The sequence below is a fragment of the Triturus cristatus genome, chromosome 12, assembly GCF_964204655.1.
Source record: "Triturus cristatus chromosome 12, aTriCri1.1, whole genome shotgun sequence".
Taxonomy (NCBI): Eukaryota; Metazoa; Chordata; class Amphibia; order Caudata; family Salamandridae; genus Triturus; species Triturus cristatus.
This window is the reverse complement of record NC_140595.1, coordinates 41,461,380-41,481,886: the sequence shown is the minus strand read 5'-3', so window position 1 is coordinate 41,481,886 and position 20,507 is coordinate 41,461,380. Positions and strand designations below refer to the sequence as shown.

The following is a 20,507-nucleotide window of genomic DNA, read 5'->3' as shown; positions in this document are numbered from 1 at the left end:
GCGGGTGGGTCAGTGAGGAATCCACAGGCAGATACTGTATCCACCAGAAAAAGCGTTACCGAAGGTAAGTAACTAGTTCTTCTGATGGATACATCTGCCAGTGGATTCCTCACCTTGTGAATAGATTCCACAGCGGTCCCCACTCCCGGAGGAGGGTGTCCACCCTTCTATACCAGAAAATCCTGAAGGACGGAACGAGCAAAGTGTCCGTCCCTCCTCACCTCGGTGTCTAAGCAATAATGTTTTGCGAAGGTGTGGAGGGAGGCCCAAGTTGCCGCCCTACAAATGTCCTCCACCGGAACACCCCTAGACAAAGCAGAAGTGGAAGACTTTGCTCTGGTAGAATGAGCCCTCAAACCCTCCAGAGGCTCCTTACCAGCTAGAGAATAGCATATCTTGATGCACAAGACAATCCACCTGGAAAGGGTGCGCTTGTGCGCCGCACGACCTTTCCTGCAGCCAGCAAAGCCCACAAAGAGCTGGTCATCAATCCTGGAGTCCCTTGTCCTGTCCAGGTAGAAGCTCACCGCCCTCTTAGGGTCCAAGCGGTGAAGTCTCTCCTCCTCCTTGGAAGGGTGAGGGGGAGGATGGAAAGAAGGAAGGGTAATGGACTGCCCCAAATGGAAGGGAGTTACCACCTTAGGCAAAAACGCAGCCCTGGTCCCGAGTACCATTCGTTCAGCATGAATGGTCAAGAATGGGGGTTTTGAACTTAGAGCTTGAAGCTCACTTACGCTCCTTGCCGAGGTGATTGCAACGAGGAAAACTGTCTTAAAGGACAACAGCCTCAAGGGACACTTGTGTAAGGGCTCGAAGGGAGAACCCATAAGATAAGTTAATACAAGGTTTAAGTCCCATTGAGGCACAATAAAAGGAGTAGGAGGAAACTTGTTTGTCAAGCCCTTTATAAAACGAAGAACAATAGGTGACTTGAACAGCGACGGCTGATCCGGCAAACAAAGGAAAGCCGATAGAGCCGATAAATATCCTTTCACAGTAGCCACAGCAAAGCCTTGCTGAGCAAGAGAAAGGGCAAACTGTAGAATATTAGACAGACGAGCCTTCAAGGGATCAATGGACCTCTCTCCACACCAGAGAACAAATTTAGACCACCTATATGAATAAATAGATTTGGTGGAGTGTCGCCTGGCCGATAAAATAACATCCACCACATCAGGTGGGAGAGAAAAAGAGTTAAGGTTGCCCCGTTCAATCTCCAGGAATTAAGGTGTAAGCTCTGGAGGTGGGGGTGTAGAACCTGCCCCTCCGACTGCGAGAGGAGGTCTGCCCTCAGCGGGAGACGGAGCGGAGGGCACGAGGAGAGGCGGAGAAGATCCGTGTACCACACCCTTCTTGGCCAATCCGGGGCGATCAATATGACTTGGGCCCGGTCTTGGCGAATCTTCGTCAGAACCCGAGGAATCAAGGGTATGGGAGGAAACGCGTAAAGGAGTCGTGAGCCCCAACTCAGCTGAAACGCGTCCCCCAACGCTCCCTGCATCGGATACTGGAGACTGCAGAACAACGGACAGTGCGCGTTCCCGCGGGTGGCAAATAGATCCACCCGAGGAGTTCCCCACGTCCGGGATGGAGCCTCCACTCGTGGTCGGCGGAAAACTACCGACTGAGACTGTCTGCACGCACGTTCAGCACCCCGGCCAGATGATTTGCCATCAGACAAATCTGATGTTCCTGAGCCCAGGACCATAGACGTAAGGCCTCTCTGCAGAGACAAAGAGACCCCACTCCTCCCTGTTTGTTTATATACCACATCGCGGTAGTGTTGTCCGTCAGGACTTGAACAGACTGACCGCGAAGGGAAGGGAGAGGCCTTGAGCGCCAAACGTATCGCCCGCAATTTCAGAAGGTTGATGTGAAGCAACCTTTCCTCTGGAGACCAAAGACCCTTGATCTCCAGATCCCCCCAGATGAGCACCCCACCCTAAGGTGGATGCATCCGTTATCACTGTGGCCACCGATGGAGGAAGATGAAAGGGCTTTCCTTGAGACAGATTGCCCTCCATGCCCCACCAAGATAGATCCGCCGCAGCTTCTCTGGAGATCCTCACAAACTCCCTGAGATCTCCCTTGTGCTGATACCACTGCTTGCGGAGGCACCACTGGAGCGCCCTCATGCGCCAGCGTGCATGGTTGACCAACAGAATGCAAGAAGCAAACAGACCGAGCAGGCGAAGGACCTTCAGAACCCGGAACAACAGCTCCGTTGTAAAATAAAAGGAATCATTTCCTGAATGTCGAGAATCCTTTGAGGAGGAGGGAATGCTCGACAAACAGTAGTGTCCAGTACCGCACCTATGAACAGGTTGCGCTGAGAGGGCAACAGGTGAGATTTGGGCACGTTTATCGAAAAACCCAAGTTATACAACAGTTGAGTTGCATCCTGCAGATGATGCAGCACCTTCTCTGGAGACTCCGCTTTGATCAGCCAGTCGTCCAGATAGGGGAAAACTGAGATCCCCGACCTTCTGAGATGGGCTGCCACCACTGCCATCACCTTCGTGAAGACCCGAGGTGCAGAAGTAAGACCAAACGGGAGGACCGCAAACTGATAATGGTGCGACCCTACCGTGAAACGGAGATACTTTCTGTGCAACTTCAGGATTGGGATGTGAAAATACGCATCCTGCAAGTCGATGGACACCATCCAGTCCTCCTGATTCAGCGCTTGAAGAACCTGAGCAAGGGTGAGCATCTTGAACTTTTCTTGTTTTAGATAAAGATTCAAGATTCTGAGGTCCAATATCAGAAGTAACCTGCCGTCCTTTTTCATAATCAGGAAATACCGGGAGTAGCATCCCTGACCCCTCTCCTGCTCTGGAACCACCTCTATCGCACCTTTCTGAAACAGCTTCAGGACTTCCTCCTGCAGGAGAAGACTGTGGTCCTCCGAGCAAGCCCCTTGGCAAGGAGGGTAATTTGGAGGGAATTCCCGAAAAGGGCGTACCCATTTTCTACAAGATCTAGAACCCAGAGATCTGTAGTTACAGATTCCCAATCTTGTAGAAAATGGGTAAGCCGACCCCCCACAGGACCAGCATGATCCGGAATGGCGGATCTAGGGCTGTTTTGCGGTGGTGGGAGGGGCTGAGGAAGAGGAAGAGGAGGAGGAGAGCTGACGGCCACGCGTGCGACCCCTTATTCTTCCTCTGTAACCTCTCGACGAGGAACCTTGCTGCTGCTGCTGCTGAGTCTGCCTATAGGTTCGAAAAGATGTCCTTCCAAAACCTCTGTACCTCTTAAAAGACCCTCTCGACTGAGACTGGAGTCCCAAAGATTTAGCAGTTGCCTTGCTCTCTTTGAATCTTTCTAGAGCAGCATCTGCCTTTTTCCCAAAGAGGCCAGACCCATCAAACGGTAGATCCAATAGGGTTGTTTGCACATCTTGAGAGAACTCCGAAGTTCTCAACCAAGCGAACAAGTTACTTACCTTCGGTAACGATGTATCTGTAAGAAACATTAGTTAGTTAGCTTCCTCACCTTAGAATATCCCCAGGCGTCAGACTGGATCCGGAAGGTTTTTCGTCAGCAATACCCCTTGCGCGTCCCTAGGCGTCGTCTGTGCGGCTCCGCGTCAGTCGTCGGCATGACGTCAGAGTACTTAGACGCCGCCCTCGCGCGCTGACGTCAGTTCTTGTACATAGCCTTCCGCGCCAGGAACGCAGAGCCATGCAAGAGACCGACACTGGTGCCAAAAAATTCTAGGGCCCTGAAAGGGATAGCCTTAACCCTAGATGTCAGTTCGCAGAACGGGGAGGATGGGTGGGTCGGTGAGGAAGCTAACTAACTAATGTTTCTTACAGATACATCGTTACCGAAGGTAAGTAACTTGTTCATCTGAAAGAAACACGTTAGTTAGATTCCTCACCTTAGAATAGATACCCAAGCAATACCAACCCCGGTGGTGGGTCTGCGAACCAAGATCACACCAGAAAGTCCTGGAGGACAGAACAGCCAAAGAAGCCATCCCTCCGGACTTGGCTGTCTAGGCAATAATGCCTGGCAAACGTGTGCAGCGAAGCCCACGTTGCCGCCTGACAGATGTCCTGCAAAGGGACTCCCCGTCCCAAAGCAGTAGTAGCCGCTGTGGCCCGAGTAGAATGGGCGCGCAGCCCAACAGGAGGGTCCTTTTTTGCCAAGGAGTAACACATTTTTATACACAAAACGACCCGCCGGGAGATGGTCCGTTTGTGCACAGCTTTGCCCTTCTTTGCACCCACGTAGCCAACGAAAAGCTGGTCGTCCACTCGGAACTGTTTAGTGCGGTCCAAATAAAAGGAGAGCGCACGTTTTGGGTCCAGACGGTGGAGCCGCTCTTCCTCTTTGGAAGGATGCGGAGGCGGAAAGAAGGTGGGCAAGGTGACAGATTGCCCAAGATGAAAGGGGGTCACCACTTTCGGTAGAAAGGAAGGACGAGGCCGAAGGACAACCTTGTCCGGATGAACAGATAGAAAAGGAGGCTTGGACGAAAGAGCCTGGAGCTCACTCACCCGTCTAGCCGAGGTGATGGCTACCAGGAAAGCAGTCTTAAGAGTTAGAAGACGAAGAGGACAATTGTGAAGAGGCTCAAAGGGAGCGCACATCAGGAATGTTAAGACAAGATTCAAGTCCCACTGAGGCATTACGAAAGGGACAGGAGGGAACGTGTGAGTAATCCCTTTAAGAAAGCGTAACACTACAGGGGACTTGAAAAGAGAGGGCTGATCTGGAAGCCGTAAGAAGGCAGAGAGGGCAGCCAGATAACCTTTCAAGGTGCCCAGGGCAGAGCCCTGCCGGGCCAAAGAAAGAAGAAACAGTAGAACCTCAGAAAGAGGGGCGGAAAGGGGATCCACAGCCTTTGCTGTGCACCATGCCACAAATTTGTTCCACCGGCAGGCGTATACCGTCTTTGTGGAGGGACGCCTGGCTGCCAGAATGATATCACAGACTTCAGGAGGCAAGTCAAATGGCATCAACTGCCGCCGCTCAATCTCCACGCATGGAGGTGGAGGCTGGACAGGTTTGGGTGGAGGACCGTCCCCTGCTGCTGCGACAGAAGATCCTCCCGAAGGGGCAGACGTATCGGAGGATCGGTCAACATACTGAGTAGCTCGGGATACCAGTACCTTCGTGCCCAATCCGGAGCCACCAAGATGACTTGGGCCCGGTCGTGCCTGATCTTCTTCAGCACTCTGGGCAGAAGTGGTATAGACGGAAAGGCGTACAACAGACCGCAACTCCACTCGCGACGAAAAGCGTCGCCGAGCGAGTGCAGCCTTGGAAATTCCAACGCGCAGAACTGCTGACATTGCGCGTTCTCGTCGGTGGCGAATAGATCTAACCAAGGCTCTCCCCACTGCTGAAAGAGACCTTGCGCCACCTCGGAGTTCAGACGCCATTCGTGATCCATCATGCACCGGCGGCTGAGTTCGTCTGCTCTGGCGTTCAGAGAGCCCGCCAGATGTTGAACCACCAGGGAGATGCCCTGGTGTTCCAGCCATGTCCAGAGGCGCAGAGCCTCCTGACAAAGGGTCCACGACCCCACCCCGCCCTGTTTGTTGCAATACCACATGGCGGTGGTGTTGTCCGTGAACACCTGCACGACACTTCCCCGGACAGAGGGAAGGAAGGCTTTCAGTGCAAGTCGGATCGCTCTCAGCTCCAACAAGTTGATGTGGAGGCGAACTCCGCCGGAGACCAGAGGCCTCTGATCTCCGCCTCTCCCATATGGCCACCCCATCCCAGGAGGGACGCATCCGTCACTACAACATGCTCCGGTAGGGGTAGGGAGAGGCTCTTGCCCGTGACCCAATCGCGGTCCGTGAGCCACCACTGCAACTGCTGTGCAGTGCCCTCCGAGATCAAGACATGATCGGACAGGTTGCCGTGATGCTGGGCCCACTGAAACTTCAGGTCCCATTGCAGAGCCCGCATGCGCCACCTGGCGTGATGCACTAGTAGGATGCAGGAGGCCATCAGCCCCAGAAGCCGCAACACTAGCCTGACCGAAACCCAGGATAGAGGCCGAAAGATGGGAATCAGGGCCTGAATATCCCGGACCCGCTGTTCCGGTGGATAGACCCGGAACTGCGCCGAATCGAGAACCGCTCCGATGAAAAGGAGCTTCTGAGAGGGGCTCAGGTGTGACTTTGGCACGTTGATGGAAAACCCCAGCAAATGCAGGAGATCCGCCGTAGTCTGGAGGTGGGAGACGACTGCCTGGGGCGAGCCCGCCTTCAACAACCAGTCGTCGAGATAGGGGAAGACTGGAACCCCTGATCTGCGCAGATGAGCTGCGACCACCGCCATCACTTTCGTGAACACCCGAGGGGCACTGGTAAGGCCGAAGGGGAGCACGGTGAACTGAAAGTGCTCCTGACCCACCGTGAACCGCAGGTAACGCCAGTGGGCCGGCAGGACGGGGATGTGGAAATATGCATCCTGCAAGTCCAACGCTACCATCCAGTCTCCAGGGTCGAGGGCAGCTAGAACCTGAGCCAAAGTTAACATTTTGAACCGTTCCTTCTGGAGGAAGGCATTGACGTTCCGGAGGTCCAAGATAGGGCGTAGGCCCCCTTTGCCCTTCTTGGGAACCAGAAAGTAGTGGGAATAACAACCACGACCTACTTCTGGGCTCGGAACGCGCTCGACGGCCCCCTTGGCCAAGAGGGCCGAAACTTCCTTGTGGAGAAGATTCAAATGATCTCCCAAGATACGGTGGTGCTGCCGTGGCATGGCTGGAGGGGTTGTCTCGAAGGGGAGGGAGTAGCCCCTTCGGACGATTTGCAGCACCCACCTGTCCGACGTGATGGAACGCCAGTGGAGCAGGTGATGGCGAACTCTGCCGCCCACTGGCGTGGAATGGGCCTGAAAGCGCGGACTAGGAAGGCTTTGAGGCGGATGCTGGCGGGGTGGATGTGGACTGACCACGTCGTCCTCCAGTACCGCCTGGGCGGAAACCACGTCCGCGACCGCATGCAGGCTGGTTCTGTGGCCGGTGGCTAGGCGGACATGAGGAGGTGCCCCTTCCTTGGCCACGAAAGGAGCGAAAAGCGGAAGTTTGTGGCCGCGGGGCCGAGAGGCCCAAGGACGTGGCCGTAGCCCGGGAGTCCTTGAAGCGAGCCAGCGCACTGTCCGCTTTGTCACCAAAAAAGCGAGCGCCATCAAAAGGCATGTCCATGAGGGTGCCCTGGACATCCCCTGAAAAAGACGTGGACCGCAGCCAGGCGTGACGTCGAAGCGCCACCGTGGTAGAAATCGCCCTACCCAGCGAGTCCGTAGTGTCGAGTCCACATCGGATCGCATGGCGCGCTGCATCTCTCCCATCGGCCAGGGCCGAGGAAAGCCGCGCCCGGGCCTCCTCCGGGCACAGTGGCAGCACGTCCTCCACCGCATCCCACAGAGAGTTGGAATAACGGTACAAGAGACAGGCGGTGTTCAAAGACCGCAGGCCCAAACTGAGCGAAGCCTCCAACGGCGCCGGGGCCGGAGCCGCCGGCACGCGAGGTCGCCCAGTCGAGTCCACGGGGCCCGAAGGCGCGCCAGCGGGCGTCGACGGCCGGGCCAGGCTCCTCATGGCCGAGAGGAAGGCACTGACCTTCGCCGGCCCACGCGTCAGTCCCAGGGACCGTCGGGTATGGGGACTTGCACGGCTCCTGCGGAGCCGCGGGGGTGGAACCACCCGGACCCTCGGCCGAGTCGCGCGACCAGCGAGGGGAGTCCGAAGAGCGGTGTCGCCTCTTGGACTTCTTGGAGTGCCTCGACTTACCCGAAGACTTCGAGCGACGATGTAGAGTGCGGCTCCGCGACCGATCCTTGGACCTCCTCCTGGACCGGGATCGAGAGCGGCGCGGAGCCGAGTGGCGAAGCTCGAGAAGCTTGCGGGACCGCTCCCGCCTAGCCTTCGAGGTCAGGGCCATACAATCGGAGCACGACGCCGCGTCGTGGTCGAGGCCCAAGCAATACAGGCACCGGTGGTGATGATCGGTCACCGACATCAGTCGGTGACAGTCGTCGCAGGCCTTGAAACCAGGCATCCTACCGGCACCAGAGTCGAGAAATGACCAAAAAGAGTCAAAAAAGTTAGACTAAAGGGGTAGCTCTCCCGGATCTGCGCTTACTGGCGTGGAAAAAAAGAAGAACTGACGTCAGCGCGCGAGGGCGGCGTCTAAGTGCTCCGACGACGTCATTCCGGCGCCCGACGACGGACGCTGAACCGCACAGACGACGCCTAGCGACGCGTAAGGGGTATTGCTGACGAAAAATCTTCCGGATCCAGTCTGACGCCTGGGGATATTCTAAGGTGAGGAATCTAACTAATGTGTTTCTTTCAGATACTTCTTCTAGTTGCAACAGACGACCCCATGATCCTTGCAACAGAATCTGCAGTGTCCAGCCCACTTTGGATCACTTGCTGCGCAGCCGCCTGAGCATCAGCCAAGATGTCGTTAAAACCAGATCTATCCTTATCAGGTAGTTTCGGCACCAGTTTCTTAGCTGAATCCATCAGCGCGTGTACATAGCGTCCCAAAAGACATGTGGCGTTAGTCGATTTCAAAGCCATGCTGGCTGATGAAAACACCTTCTTTGCCGATTGGCCCATCCTTTTTGCCTCTCTGTCCCCAGGGACCTGTGGAAAAGCTCTTTTAGACTTCCCAGAACAAGCCGCCTGAATTACCAGGCTCTCAGGCGATGGATGAGAGGACAAAAATTCTGGATCCCCTGGGGCCGCTCTGCATCTCCTAGCGATCGTCTTAGAGACCGCAGGAGCAGAAAAAGGTTTGCGCCACACCTCCAACACAGGTTCCACAATGGCCTCATTAAAGGGAAGCAAAGGTTCTGATACCGCTGTAGGAGAATGCAACACCTCAGTCAAAATGTTAGACTTAAACTCCGTTGTTGGAAGTTGGAGATCAAGCAACTCCACAGCTCTCCTTATGACTGCATGGTAGGGTGCAACGTCCTTGGATGGCTCATCTGATGGCGGAGTAATCTCCCACTCAGGAGACAGGTCCAAGCCACTAGCCTCCTTAAGCTCATCAAAAACCTCATCCGACTCCACCAATTCTCCATCTTCCGCTTCCTCCTGAAGGTATCTCTACTCCTCAATAATCCTCCGAGTCTCCCTTCTGGAGCGAATTCGAATCCTCGGCGTCAGCGGCGCCGTAATCGACTCAGACGGCGCCGGTGTCAACCGTGGATCCGGCGGAGCCATCGGCATCGAACGAGGTCGAGCCGGAGCCGGCGAGGATGGAAGCGGCGTCGACGTTCTCGGAGCCGGAGGATTCCAAGACGGCGTCGCTGGATAAAATGGATAGAAAGGGGCCTGAGGATACACTTGCGGCACCCCTAAGTTAAATGCCAAAGGACCCGTCGGACCCGCAGGTGCACCAGGGACATACATGGCACGAGCAAATACCCCATATATCGCATTTAAGTAATGCGAGGGGTCCTGACCTGGCCCAGGGAAGGCAGGAAACTGGCCAGGCTCACCGGACTCGGGCCAACCGGCGCCGACGGTGGAATCAACGGCGTCGCAGGCTCACCCGGGGCTTGAAGATCTTCCGGGGCCGGAGATGGAGCCGGAGACGGAACCGGAGCCAGAGATGGAACCGGCGTCGGAGTCCGGGCTGGAACTGGCGAAGCCGGAGACAAAGAGACCACCGGAGATGAAGGACCAGCAGGCGAAGGAGAAACAGAGTCCCTTCGACGCCGAGCAGGTGACTTCAGCTTCGGCGCCGTGCTCTTATCTGAATGGTGCAGAGAGGAGTGTCCTCTCTTTTTCTTGTGCTTCTTAGCTCGAGAAGCATGCCCCGAAGTCGACTTCGACGCCGACCTCGATCGAGACCTCAATCTCTATCTCCTGCTCCCTCTCTTGTCCTTCTTCATTCTGGCAATTAAGAGCTTTGCCTCCCGTTCCTTCAGAGTCTTCGTGCTCATCTTACGGCAGCTGGTACAGCCATCCACGTCATGGTCCGAGGATAAACACCACACACAGTCCTTGTGTGGGTCAGTGATGGACATATGCATGCCACACTCCCGGCAAGGCTTGAACCCAGACTTCTTTGTCGACATCTTCAAAGAAGACAGGAAAAACAACGAAAATACACAAAGTATCAACGACGCTAACAACAGCGATTCCCGAAATCCATTGGCTTCGACGGCGCGGAAAAAAGGGAACTGACGTTATCACGCCGACGATGTCTTCTTATAGAGCCGGTGACGTCAGCGGAGTCGCGAGCGGAGCCGTGTCTCTGTGACGTCGTCGTCGACCCCATCGGCGTGGACTGCTACAAAAGTTTCCGAATGTTGCTGGCGCAGGGGATATTCACAAGGTGAGGAATCCACTGGCAGATGTATCCATCAGAAGTTCCGTTTTTGGGTCCACCATGTTGCCGCGTGGACCATGGTTGGCGTTACCCTGAGTATATCGAAGGATCCTTCCACCTGATGCCATTGTAGATACAGTTGCTCTTGCAACGGACACATCCTTAGCCTGCAGAAAGGTACGAGGGGAATGCAAGATGACATCGTTCCCAGCAATGATTTGTACTTGCGTACTGAAAGACACTTTCTTCTTATAAAACTCTGGGATGGAGATATTAGTCCCAGCTGTCTTTCCTTGGAGGGGAACACTTTGTTTACCTCTGTGTCTAGTATCGCTCCCAAGGTGGTGATATTTCGTGTCGGCTGAAGAGATGATTTTCTATGTTTAAAGTCAGACCTAACCTGGCAAACAGTTCCACGCAAGCCGTTGTTGACGACCGGGCCGATGCTGCTGATGGCGCTTTGACTAACCAGTCGCCGAGGTAAGGAAATACTTGGTGTTGGTTTCCTTAGAACCGCTGCCACTGGGGCCAGGCATTTCGTAAATATTCTCGGGGCTGACTTCAGGCCGAAAGGCAGTACCTTGAATTGGTAGTGCTCTCCGGCCACCATGAACCGAAGGTACTGCCTGTGGGAAGGATGGATGGGGATGTGAAAGTACGCATCCTGTAGGTCCAATTTGGTCATATGATCTCCTGGGTTTAATAGCAGCAGAATATCTTGGAGGGAAAATATTCTGAAAGATTGTTTCTTGAGATAGCTGTTTAGGGACCTGAGGTCCAAAATAGGACGCCATTGGAGAACATTTTTCTTGACTAGAAAAAAACAGGAATAAAATCACCTTCCTCTCTGGGAGTTCAGTACCGGTTCTATTGCTCTCTTTCGGAGCATTGTCCGAATCTCCCGATGTAAGTATTTGACCTCTTGATGTTTCGGCGGTGTACAAGGGGGCGTTGCAGAAGTTCTAGAGTGTGTCCGAATGGTATTATGTTGAGGACCCATTGGTCCGTAGTTATTTGCTGCCAATTTTGAAGATAAGAAATGTTTCCACCCAGGGGAACATGTGACGCAAGAGGAATAGATGTAGCTGGAGTCAGAAAGTCGTCATTGTCGACGGGTATTGTCCTTTCCCATACGACCTCCTCGACCTCTAGGAGTAGATTTTGTGTAACCTCCTGTTTGTCGTTGTGTATACTGTTGACGGTAGGGCTGAGATGAGGTGGAGTAAGAAGTGTATCTGCCTTGTTGGTAACCTCCTCTACAGGAGGATTGGCCCTTACCTCTAGAGCCTCGAAAAGGAACCTTCCTATATTGCAGCGTTCCCAGTGATTATGCGGTGTCTATCTTTTTTTGATACTCTGCAAAGCCTCGATGTGTTTCCCGAACAAATCCTCTCCATTGAAGGGAAGGTCCAAGATTTTATTCTGGACTTCAGGCCTAAACGCTGTTGCTCTCAGCCATCCTTGCCGGCGTAAGACTGTCGCTCCTCCCAAAGATCTGAAGGCCGTGGTCAGCCGTGGTTGCAATGTCCATTGCGCAATCTAGGACTTCAGCTGAAGTCCTTTCTCCTTCTTGGAGGATCTTTCTGGCTTCGTGTCTATCAGCTTCTGGAATGCTGTCTATGTAAGGCGAGAGGTCGCACCACATTTGTCTATCATACCTACCCAGAATGGCCAGGGCATTCGTCGCCTTAACTAGAAGGGCAGACATGGAAGAAAATCTCTTCCCCGCATTGTCCAAGCGCCTACCCTCTCTGTCGGGAAGTGTCATAATTGGAGCTGATGGATTCCTTGATTTTTGCTGAGCCGCCTGGGTTATAACTGAGTCCAGCTTGGGGTGGCCTAGTAGACAAGCTGGAGCATCCGAGGGTGCTTTATATTTCTTGTCCAGTCTGGTGAGTACTGGAGTAACCGTTGCTGGTGACTCCATGACCTTGAGACCTTCTTCCCTTCGACAAGTTTCGGTGAAGGAGACGAAATGAGATACTCGTCCCACTCTTTACTAGGGTCTGTTATCTCTCCCTCTTCCTGTTCATCATCAGAGGTCACTGGATCTTGTAGTGGTATAGGCAAGGACTCCGGTAAAACCTCTTGCCGTAGCACTGGCGTACATGGAATAGAGCGTGACTGAGATGTAGTCACCGGTATTCTTTGAGAAGTATGAGGTATAGGATGCCTCCTTTTATAATCATCTAACATAAACTGCAGATCCGTTAGCAGAGAAGACGGAACGCTCACCATTTCTTCCTGGTATTCCTTGCAATAGTGTTGCTGGGGACGATCCTGAAACCCCTCATATTCGTCTTCCCAGTCATCCTCTTGGCACTTTACATGCAATTGCGATGGGCTACTGGCGTAGCGAAAAAGGGCCATCATTATCTTCCTCCTCCTGTGACTCTTCCTCCTCTAACAGATGGGATGGTACTAGAGGGGTCACTTTGCTTGGAGAGATAAGATCTGGGGTAATTCTCCTCTTCCTGGCAAAATCCTGTTTTTCTGGGGGTTTTTCTCTCGTCAACGAGCCCGTCGACGAGATCGCCGTCTAAAACACCGACGAAACTATCGTCGTCGATGCTGGCGTCGACGCTGCTGTTACTGTCGTCGTTGCCGTCAACGATCCCGTCAACGACGTAATCGTGGTCGTAGTAGACGCCATCGTCGACGGAGATGTAGCTTTAATAGTAAGTTTTACCTCCGTTTTCTTCGTCGACGACGCTATTTTCTTCATCGACGTAGATTTTTCCCATTTCTCCTCAGGAGGTGTGGAGGTCGGCTTCTTGAGCGAATGTTTGGCTTTAGGGGGTGATTTTGAGGGCTCTGAGCTGGTCTTCTTAGTGTGTTTTACCCCTGAAGCATGACCCTTGCTCTCCTTTTCCATACGTGGAGGAGATTGAGGGACTGCGCCCTGAAGACCCAATAGCGGTCTTAAGGGCCTTCTCAGGTCTTTTCCCTGAGGTATGAGCCTGAGGAGATGTGCTTCTTTTCTGAGATCTCCTAGAAGTTGTAGACGCCTCATCACTTTCACTAGACACAACGTCTTTCCTGGTCTTAAGTTTTTGAAGCGATAGTAAAAGCCTTCCTTCACGATCCCACAGCGTTTTATTAGAAAAGGTACAACATACCTTACAGTCCTTTGCCTGATGGTGTGGGTAAAGACAGTATATGCAATCCCTATGAGGGTCATCTGCATATAGCCTTTTCTTTAAACAGGTAGCGCAGGCTCTAAATAAATCTTTCTTCTCCTTGTCAGCAATTCTCAGGAGTTAGTGAAGAAAAAAGCAGTTGAAGAAACTCTCCAATCCAGAATGGAGTAGAAATAAACTGTAAAATTTGAGCAGAGCTCAAAGGAGACTCCCTAGCACAACGTGAGTTTAAAAATCTATGAGGCAAAAGGTTCTCTCAGGAGTGTTCTAGAGGGTGAGAGGCTCTGATTGGATCAGAGACAAGTTTAGTCCTTTTTTACATAACGAAGGTCATGGGTTGCAAAAGGAAAATGGGCCTAGGCCTTTTTTCAGTTTGCTATACTACTAAGCAATGCTTTTTTATATTCCAGAGACTCCCGTCTCGACGACGGGGAATGATTCAGGCATGTGAATCTATGAAAGCTCCAATACTGGAGTAATTGTAAATTACTACTTAGCAAAACAGTATTTGCAGTCCACTTGCCCCCATTATCACAACCTGGGATGTTATACATCTCAAGGTTTATGCAAGTAAAACTCTTTTCCAACAGAACAGAGAGGGCAGCAGGCTTTGGTGTCCTAGTCACATCACTATCTGCCATATATGACTGAAGGGTTAGGATTACCATCAAGAGCATAATGGCACACAAAAAGCCTCCAAACAGTAAGAATGTTGGATTCCAACAGAACTTCATGTTACTTCATCATAAACCAGACACTGTTAGTAATAGAAGGAAGGTGTGCCAAATCCTTCTCTATCGTTGCATTAAGAGAACTATTTGAAGAGAGCAACACAATTTATTTGTTGGAAAGCAGAACCAGGATTAAAAACCAATTCTGCCCCCAAACTAAAACTGTGCTAGTGTTGTAATTCAAATGCAAAAAGAACACTTGATGGAAAGAATGCAGAACACTGTCATACATTCACCCCAGTACAGAGATCTGGGCCTAAATCCATCGTTTCTTTTGCTCATCATGCCATTCCAGTTAGAACCCAGCGACATGCAAACCAGTCTGAACCCTGAGCCTCATGGGAGCAGTCCAGCCCAGTTGTAGTTCAATCGTCTAAAAAGGAAGACCTAGATGAACCGGTGAATGTTGCTTTCCAATACAGTTGTTCAGTAAATGTAAAACAAAGTTGTCTCACTGAAATCCATGGATCAAAAGCCAGTTCATGCAGTAAACAAGTTTTTTTTTTAAGGGGGGGGAGGGGGGGGGGGAGATGTCCATCATAAAGGATAAAGATTTTCAGTCCACAGAAAATGGCATAACTCCAGACAGTTTGTGGAGTGCCATTTTCCATACACTACAACACCCTTAAGTCTGTAGTATTGGTAGATTCCACGGTTAAAATAGGCCTACTGCGCAATTTACAAACCATAGCCATTGTGCTTCTTGTAACAGAATTGTTTTCATTCATCCTTACATGAATATTTAATTGAAATTTGTCATACAATCTGTCTTTATAAATGGTACTGGATTCTTACGATGTGTAAGGACCGCTCTTAAAGCCAGTCATGCTGCTCTAAGGTCCAATTCATTTATTTGCAGTCTTTGCTTGGTGGTTCCAGAATGCACTTGTAGACAGCTTCTGAAGACAAAGCTCCAGTCTTTCAGGGAGGAACTAGTTATTAAATGAACCTGTGTGTTCAATGTACAGATCTGGTCTTTCAATGATCTAGTCTTCTAACATCAATCACTAAAGTACTTCCTTTACAAGTGGCGTTATTACAGGCTTGTCACAATGATAGTTGATTTATTGCCACTGAAGGTCTAATGATTTCTGTAGAGGCACAAATGGCACCAGGGTAATGTACAGCATCATGCCCGCCAATACTTTGTATTAGTAAGCTATGATTTGTTTTCTTGATCAAGTGTCTCTGGTCATAGTTATTATTTTGATGTCCTCTTGTGAAGGAAACACCTTCAGAGTTTGAGTACATCTTTGCACCAAGGAATAACAGTCTTGACAGGAGACAGATTTGAATTTCTGACATTTAGTGACGACCCAGGTTGATGCAAAAGATTGGTAGTTCTTCCAGTTACTCTATTCACTTCCTACTGATTCCATGACAAGACAATGGTCTAGGTAAGGAAAACTCCTTACCCCAGGTCTACGCAGACAAGCCACCACTGGCGGCAGGCATTTTGTATAGCCTCTGGGCAGATTTAAAGCCGAAATGTAAGGTCTTGAACTGAAAATCCTGACCGTTGACCACAAACCTTAAACATACCCGAGGACATTCATGAATTGGTATGAAGAAGTACGTCTTATCTCAGACTTGAACACCATGAAATCTCCTGCACTGACTGGCTTAAGTATATTGAGTGGTGTCACCACTGTAAAGCCTTGTCCTTGGATACATTTTATGAGAACAGTTTTTGAGGGGCTACTTCAGGAGTTCTTTTTGTAATGTCGCCAGATGAAGAAGACTCCCTTTCTTTGGAGGCTGGGAAGGTGGTCTTGATTTCAACCCTTGATTGGCTATATTGCATAATATCCAGTACACAGTGGTCTGAAATGATGTTAAGTCAGGCCGGAAAGATACCTGTCAATTTACCGCTACTGGTATCCGATAAAATGGGTCTTAACAAATTTCAAAGAGTAGCGCCAAATAAGATAGCAGAACTGTCGGAAACAGATTTTGACTGAAGAGCGCACATCTGAGCAGTGCAACAGAGAGCATGTGTTCAAAGCTTGAAAATGGATATCCAGGGATGTTTGAGGTCATTAGCTTAAGCCTTCCAACATCGAAGCAGGATTCAATCATTCAACATGTTTAATCCTCAATGCTTGTAGCTATCCTTTACCTCAACAAAAGGTTATTTTAAGAACCATTTCACAGATGCATACATTTTTTTGAAGATCAACATACCTGTCAAATGAAGTAGACTTCCAAACAAAATCAACTTGAAAATTGTGAGTAACCTCCACAGGTGCACCAACACTACTCCTTAACTCGATAGCAATTTCATCACCATAATCTGTTAAGGTTTGTTAAGCAGTTTACCCAATTTACATTCTTAAATGAAGCTGTAATGATTAAAATATATTGAGCAATAGCATGTGAGGAAAAACGTATTAACGAAAAAACAGTCTACTAAACAATACACAGCACATCAAGGCAATTTCAAGAAACAAACACAATATCTTAATCTTAATTTAAAAGAAAAACGTAAACACGTGAACATCTGCAACAATCAGACATTGAGCACAAATATATTTTGTAACTGCCTTTCGTAATACAGTAGCCACTTCTTATATAAGCAAGAATAAACTGACATTTAACTCTATGGTCCCTAGGTTTACACCTCCAACATCAAAACAAACCACAGATACAGTAAAAATTTGACTTTAAAAAAAAAAAAAATCCCAATAGGTAGGGCCTTGGCAAGGTACTGTGAAGTTCAAATCTTTAATATTGCTTGCAAGAATATGCAACCAAAAAAATGCCACCTACATTTTGCTGCCATACACTTGCATTAACATTTTTAAATTTAAAAAAAGTAACCATTGCATACAATATTGATAGAAAAATTTGACGCTGCCATTCAGACAGTTGTACTTAAAACAGGACTCGAAAGTGGCTTTCACTAGAATGTACTTCACAGGAAAATGTGATTCTTGTTAGTGCAAACAAATGACACTATACGGGTTGGAACTTTTTACTTTTAATTACTATGACCTGAAAACTTCGTTTAAATAACACAGGACAAGGAAAAATACGAACAAATTATAAAGAATAGAAAAAAAAACATTGGCAAAATAAAGTACTGGCCTGCCAGTCCTGGCACTGAAGTGAAGTGGGTTTAAATACGACATCAGGTAATACTGTCATTTACAATGCAAGAAAGCCACAGGCTAAAGTGGGCTGTTCCACTGCACAACACTGTGATGGGTGGAAGGAAAAGGTGAATGAGACACCAATAGATAAAGAGGGCAGAATCAACGCTTATCTGTGGACATCAATATGTATGCATGAAAGAGGTGTGTAGGCCAGACCTAAAAAAAAAAAATCCAAATGTAAAAAAGTTTAAAGGTTAAAATTTGCCTTACACTTTGGATCAAAACTACAGGAAATGGGACTGAATGCAGCAACCATGTTACAGGTTTATGACGCAAGTCATAAGAGAGAGACAGGCACTTTTAAATGACATGCAACCAGTAGAAAAAAAGGACAGCGAAAGCAGGCTCGGGAACGAATGATTCAATATGACAACATAGATCTATATTTGCCTTGGTCTGCCAGCACCACTGTAAGTCACAGTGATGGTTGCTACATGTTTGTTTCTATGCACTATGATATCCAAGTGCAAAATTCTTAAAAAGTCAGCATTTGGAAAAAAATGTGCAGGGCTGATGTTACAATTGGCCCATCACATACTGAATGTAATAACTGTCAACTTGGCAATACTGCCTCTTCAAATAAGATTGGTTATATCCCAAAATGGTACACAGAAAATACTGAATTATACGTTTTGAGCAAACTGTCAACAATTGTTATAATCCTGCAAATAATTAAAATTGACCCCTTAAAAGAGCTGCCTTGGGACTAGAAGATGGTTATGTAATACAGCGTACAAAATATGTAGATTGAAAAAATAACTGACCACAAGATAACGCTAGCATGGATCACAATGCATTGTAAGTTGTATGTTTCTTCACCAAGTTACATCAATGAGCCCAAACACCATTCCTCATTTTACTTCTGACATTCAAATATAAAAAGATATTTTACAACAAGAGGACATGACTCGAAAAAGACATAGAGAGAGGGGCAGAAATCAAGAACCTTTTCTGCTGGAAGAGCAAAGAACATGGGTACTCTCACATCCTGTCCGAAAAAGCAGCAGAATACAGTCATGGACTGGGTATAGGAAACTATCTCAAACTTCTTATAGAGAAGATACTCTGAGCTTGCCCTGAAGGTTCGGACTTCTGGTCACAGCACAAGGTAGGTAAGGACAGTATAGAAATTAAAAAGACACTGAGAAAACACAGCAAGCAAATACATTTACATCCCTCCAAAAGGTAGTAGAACTCATCTCAAAAACACTACAATAAAATTTGGAAATTCCAGTCAAAAAAAGCAAGCAATTGGCTCGGTCACCGAATCCTACTTCATCAATTCATTGACTGCAGAAGTTTGAACTCTCTCATCAGTTGTACCTCTGTCAAAAGGAGCAAAGTACAGCTCCACTAACAGCTGCTTCGGCAGTTATTCTGTTAGTTCCTGCCCTTCTCTGGAGGACTAAGAAGGCTGCCTCAACAGTTGAATCTAGCAATGCATCCGCAGTGGTTTTCGAAAAAAAAATAATTTGTAGTTTTATACAGCACGAACACAAACCAAAGGTATCAGAGCGCTTTACATGAGCACCAGTTGTGTTACAGATGGACACATTAATTTTGTTATGCACAGGGAGATTAAGTGATTTGCCCAGAATCACAGGATGTTGAGCTTCCCTGCCGAGTCTCAAACCCGGTTCCCCAGCTTCGAGGTTGGCTGCTCTAGCCATTAGGCCACATCCTCTTCCAGTCTATTAAGATTCTCCTATTAGGTGCCTCTGGATCTACTGCTCTCTATTTCATCAATATGATCAAATGTATCTTTACAGACGTTTGACTCCTCCGAAGATGTTGCAATACTCTTGTGGAAGAGAAGGGATTAAGAAGCTCTTAATATACGCCCCAATATTTCAACTGAAAATATAAAGATATAAATATATCCAGACAAGGAAGACGCACATTACCGACTGACAAAGGGCGGCTAGCGTGGAGATGTCTGAAACCAAGCACTTAGGACTGTCTGGCCAACCATAGCCTTTTGGCAGGCTAACATATCCACACAATAGTGCTTGGTGAATGTTTGTGGGGTGGACAAGTGGCTGCCTTACATACATCAGCTAACAGGATATAACAACGGAAGGACATTGTTGGAAACCGGGCAACCGGGTTAGCAGTCACCAGGTTCCCAGCACAGTGGTAGCTTGGCTCGAGCGGTTGGGGCCAGGCACCGTGTGAAGCGTACGTCACACCCTCACAATAACCATGCGTTCATCCGTTCCAAAAACGACACTACACCGTAAAAATTATGTAAGAAAGTAGTTTGTCTTTATCTTATTTTCTCTTAGTTGCAGGGTTCATAAAATAAATACAGTACCATAAGATTCTCCTTTAAAAGGGCAGGTCAAATAAATAATACCACAGTGGGGTTTCAATAAATAGGATCAGGTCATAAATAAGCAAGGAATAAATAGGGGTGCAATAAATACAAATGGCTAATAAATACTGTCAGACAATAAATACAATGCGGGAATAAATACAGTCAGACAATAAATACAGTCAATAAATAAAGCAACTTAAATAACACAATTAATGACAATTACAGTTCACATCACTTTCCTGAGGTAGTTTGGTTTTACTATGCCCAAGTACAGCTTGTGGTCATTTGGATGACATGGGGGGTGTCCCACCTAGATTGGTCAAGGCTGGGCCTGAACTGAGGTAGAATAAGGGTAACCTAAGGATCTGGCTCTCCCAAAATACACAACCCCTCACAGAGGTCACTGCACCAGTCTCAGTTCACCCCTGGCACTCCCAGGCTGGTTCTAACACCCCTCTAGCCCCTAGAATGGTCTTTTAGGGCTCCACAGGGCCTCAGATGCCCTTTCTACCACTTACTGCCCTTTTCACGATGATCGGCGCCGTGTCGATGTCGTGAGGCGGCTCCGGCTCGATGTCGCTGGGCGGCTTCGGATCGGTGTCGCTGGCGGTTCCGGATCGGTGTCGCTGGGCGGCTTCGGCTCGATGTCGCTGGGCTGCTTCGGCTCGATGTCGCTGGGCTGCTTCGGCTCGATGTCGCTGGGCTGCTCCGGCTCGATGTCGCTGGGCTGCTCCGGCTCGATGTCGCTGGGCTGCTCCGGCTCGATGTCGCCTTCCGGCGTCGCAGGGTCACGGTCTCCCCGCTTCCGGGTGTCTCCGGAGTGCGACCTCCACTCCCGA

At 49.3% G+C, this 20,507-nt stretch overlaps 1 protein-coding gene across 3 annotated transcripts in view; it reads right to left on the bottom strand.

The window, feature by feature from the left end:
- UPF1 (UPF1 RNA helicase and ATPase) overlaps nt 1-20,507 on the bottom strand; it is a 217,924-nt gene that overhangs the window by 136,066 nt on the left and 61,351 nt on the right. For 2 of the 3 annotated variants that reach the window (XM_085638726.1, XM_085638724.1), the window contains exon 9: nt 16,381-16,489. In XM_085638726.1, the coding sequence (XP_085494852.1) occupies nt 16,381-16,489 (109 nt within the window). The remainder of the gene's footprint in view (nt 1-16,380; nt 16,490-20,507) is intronic. The other variant, XM_085638725.1, reaches the window with a different exon arrangement.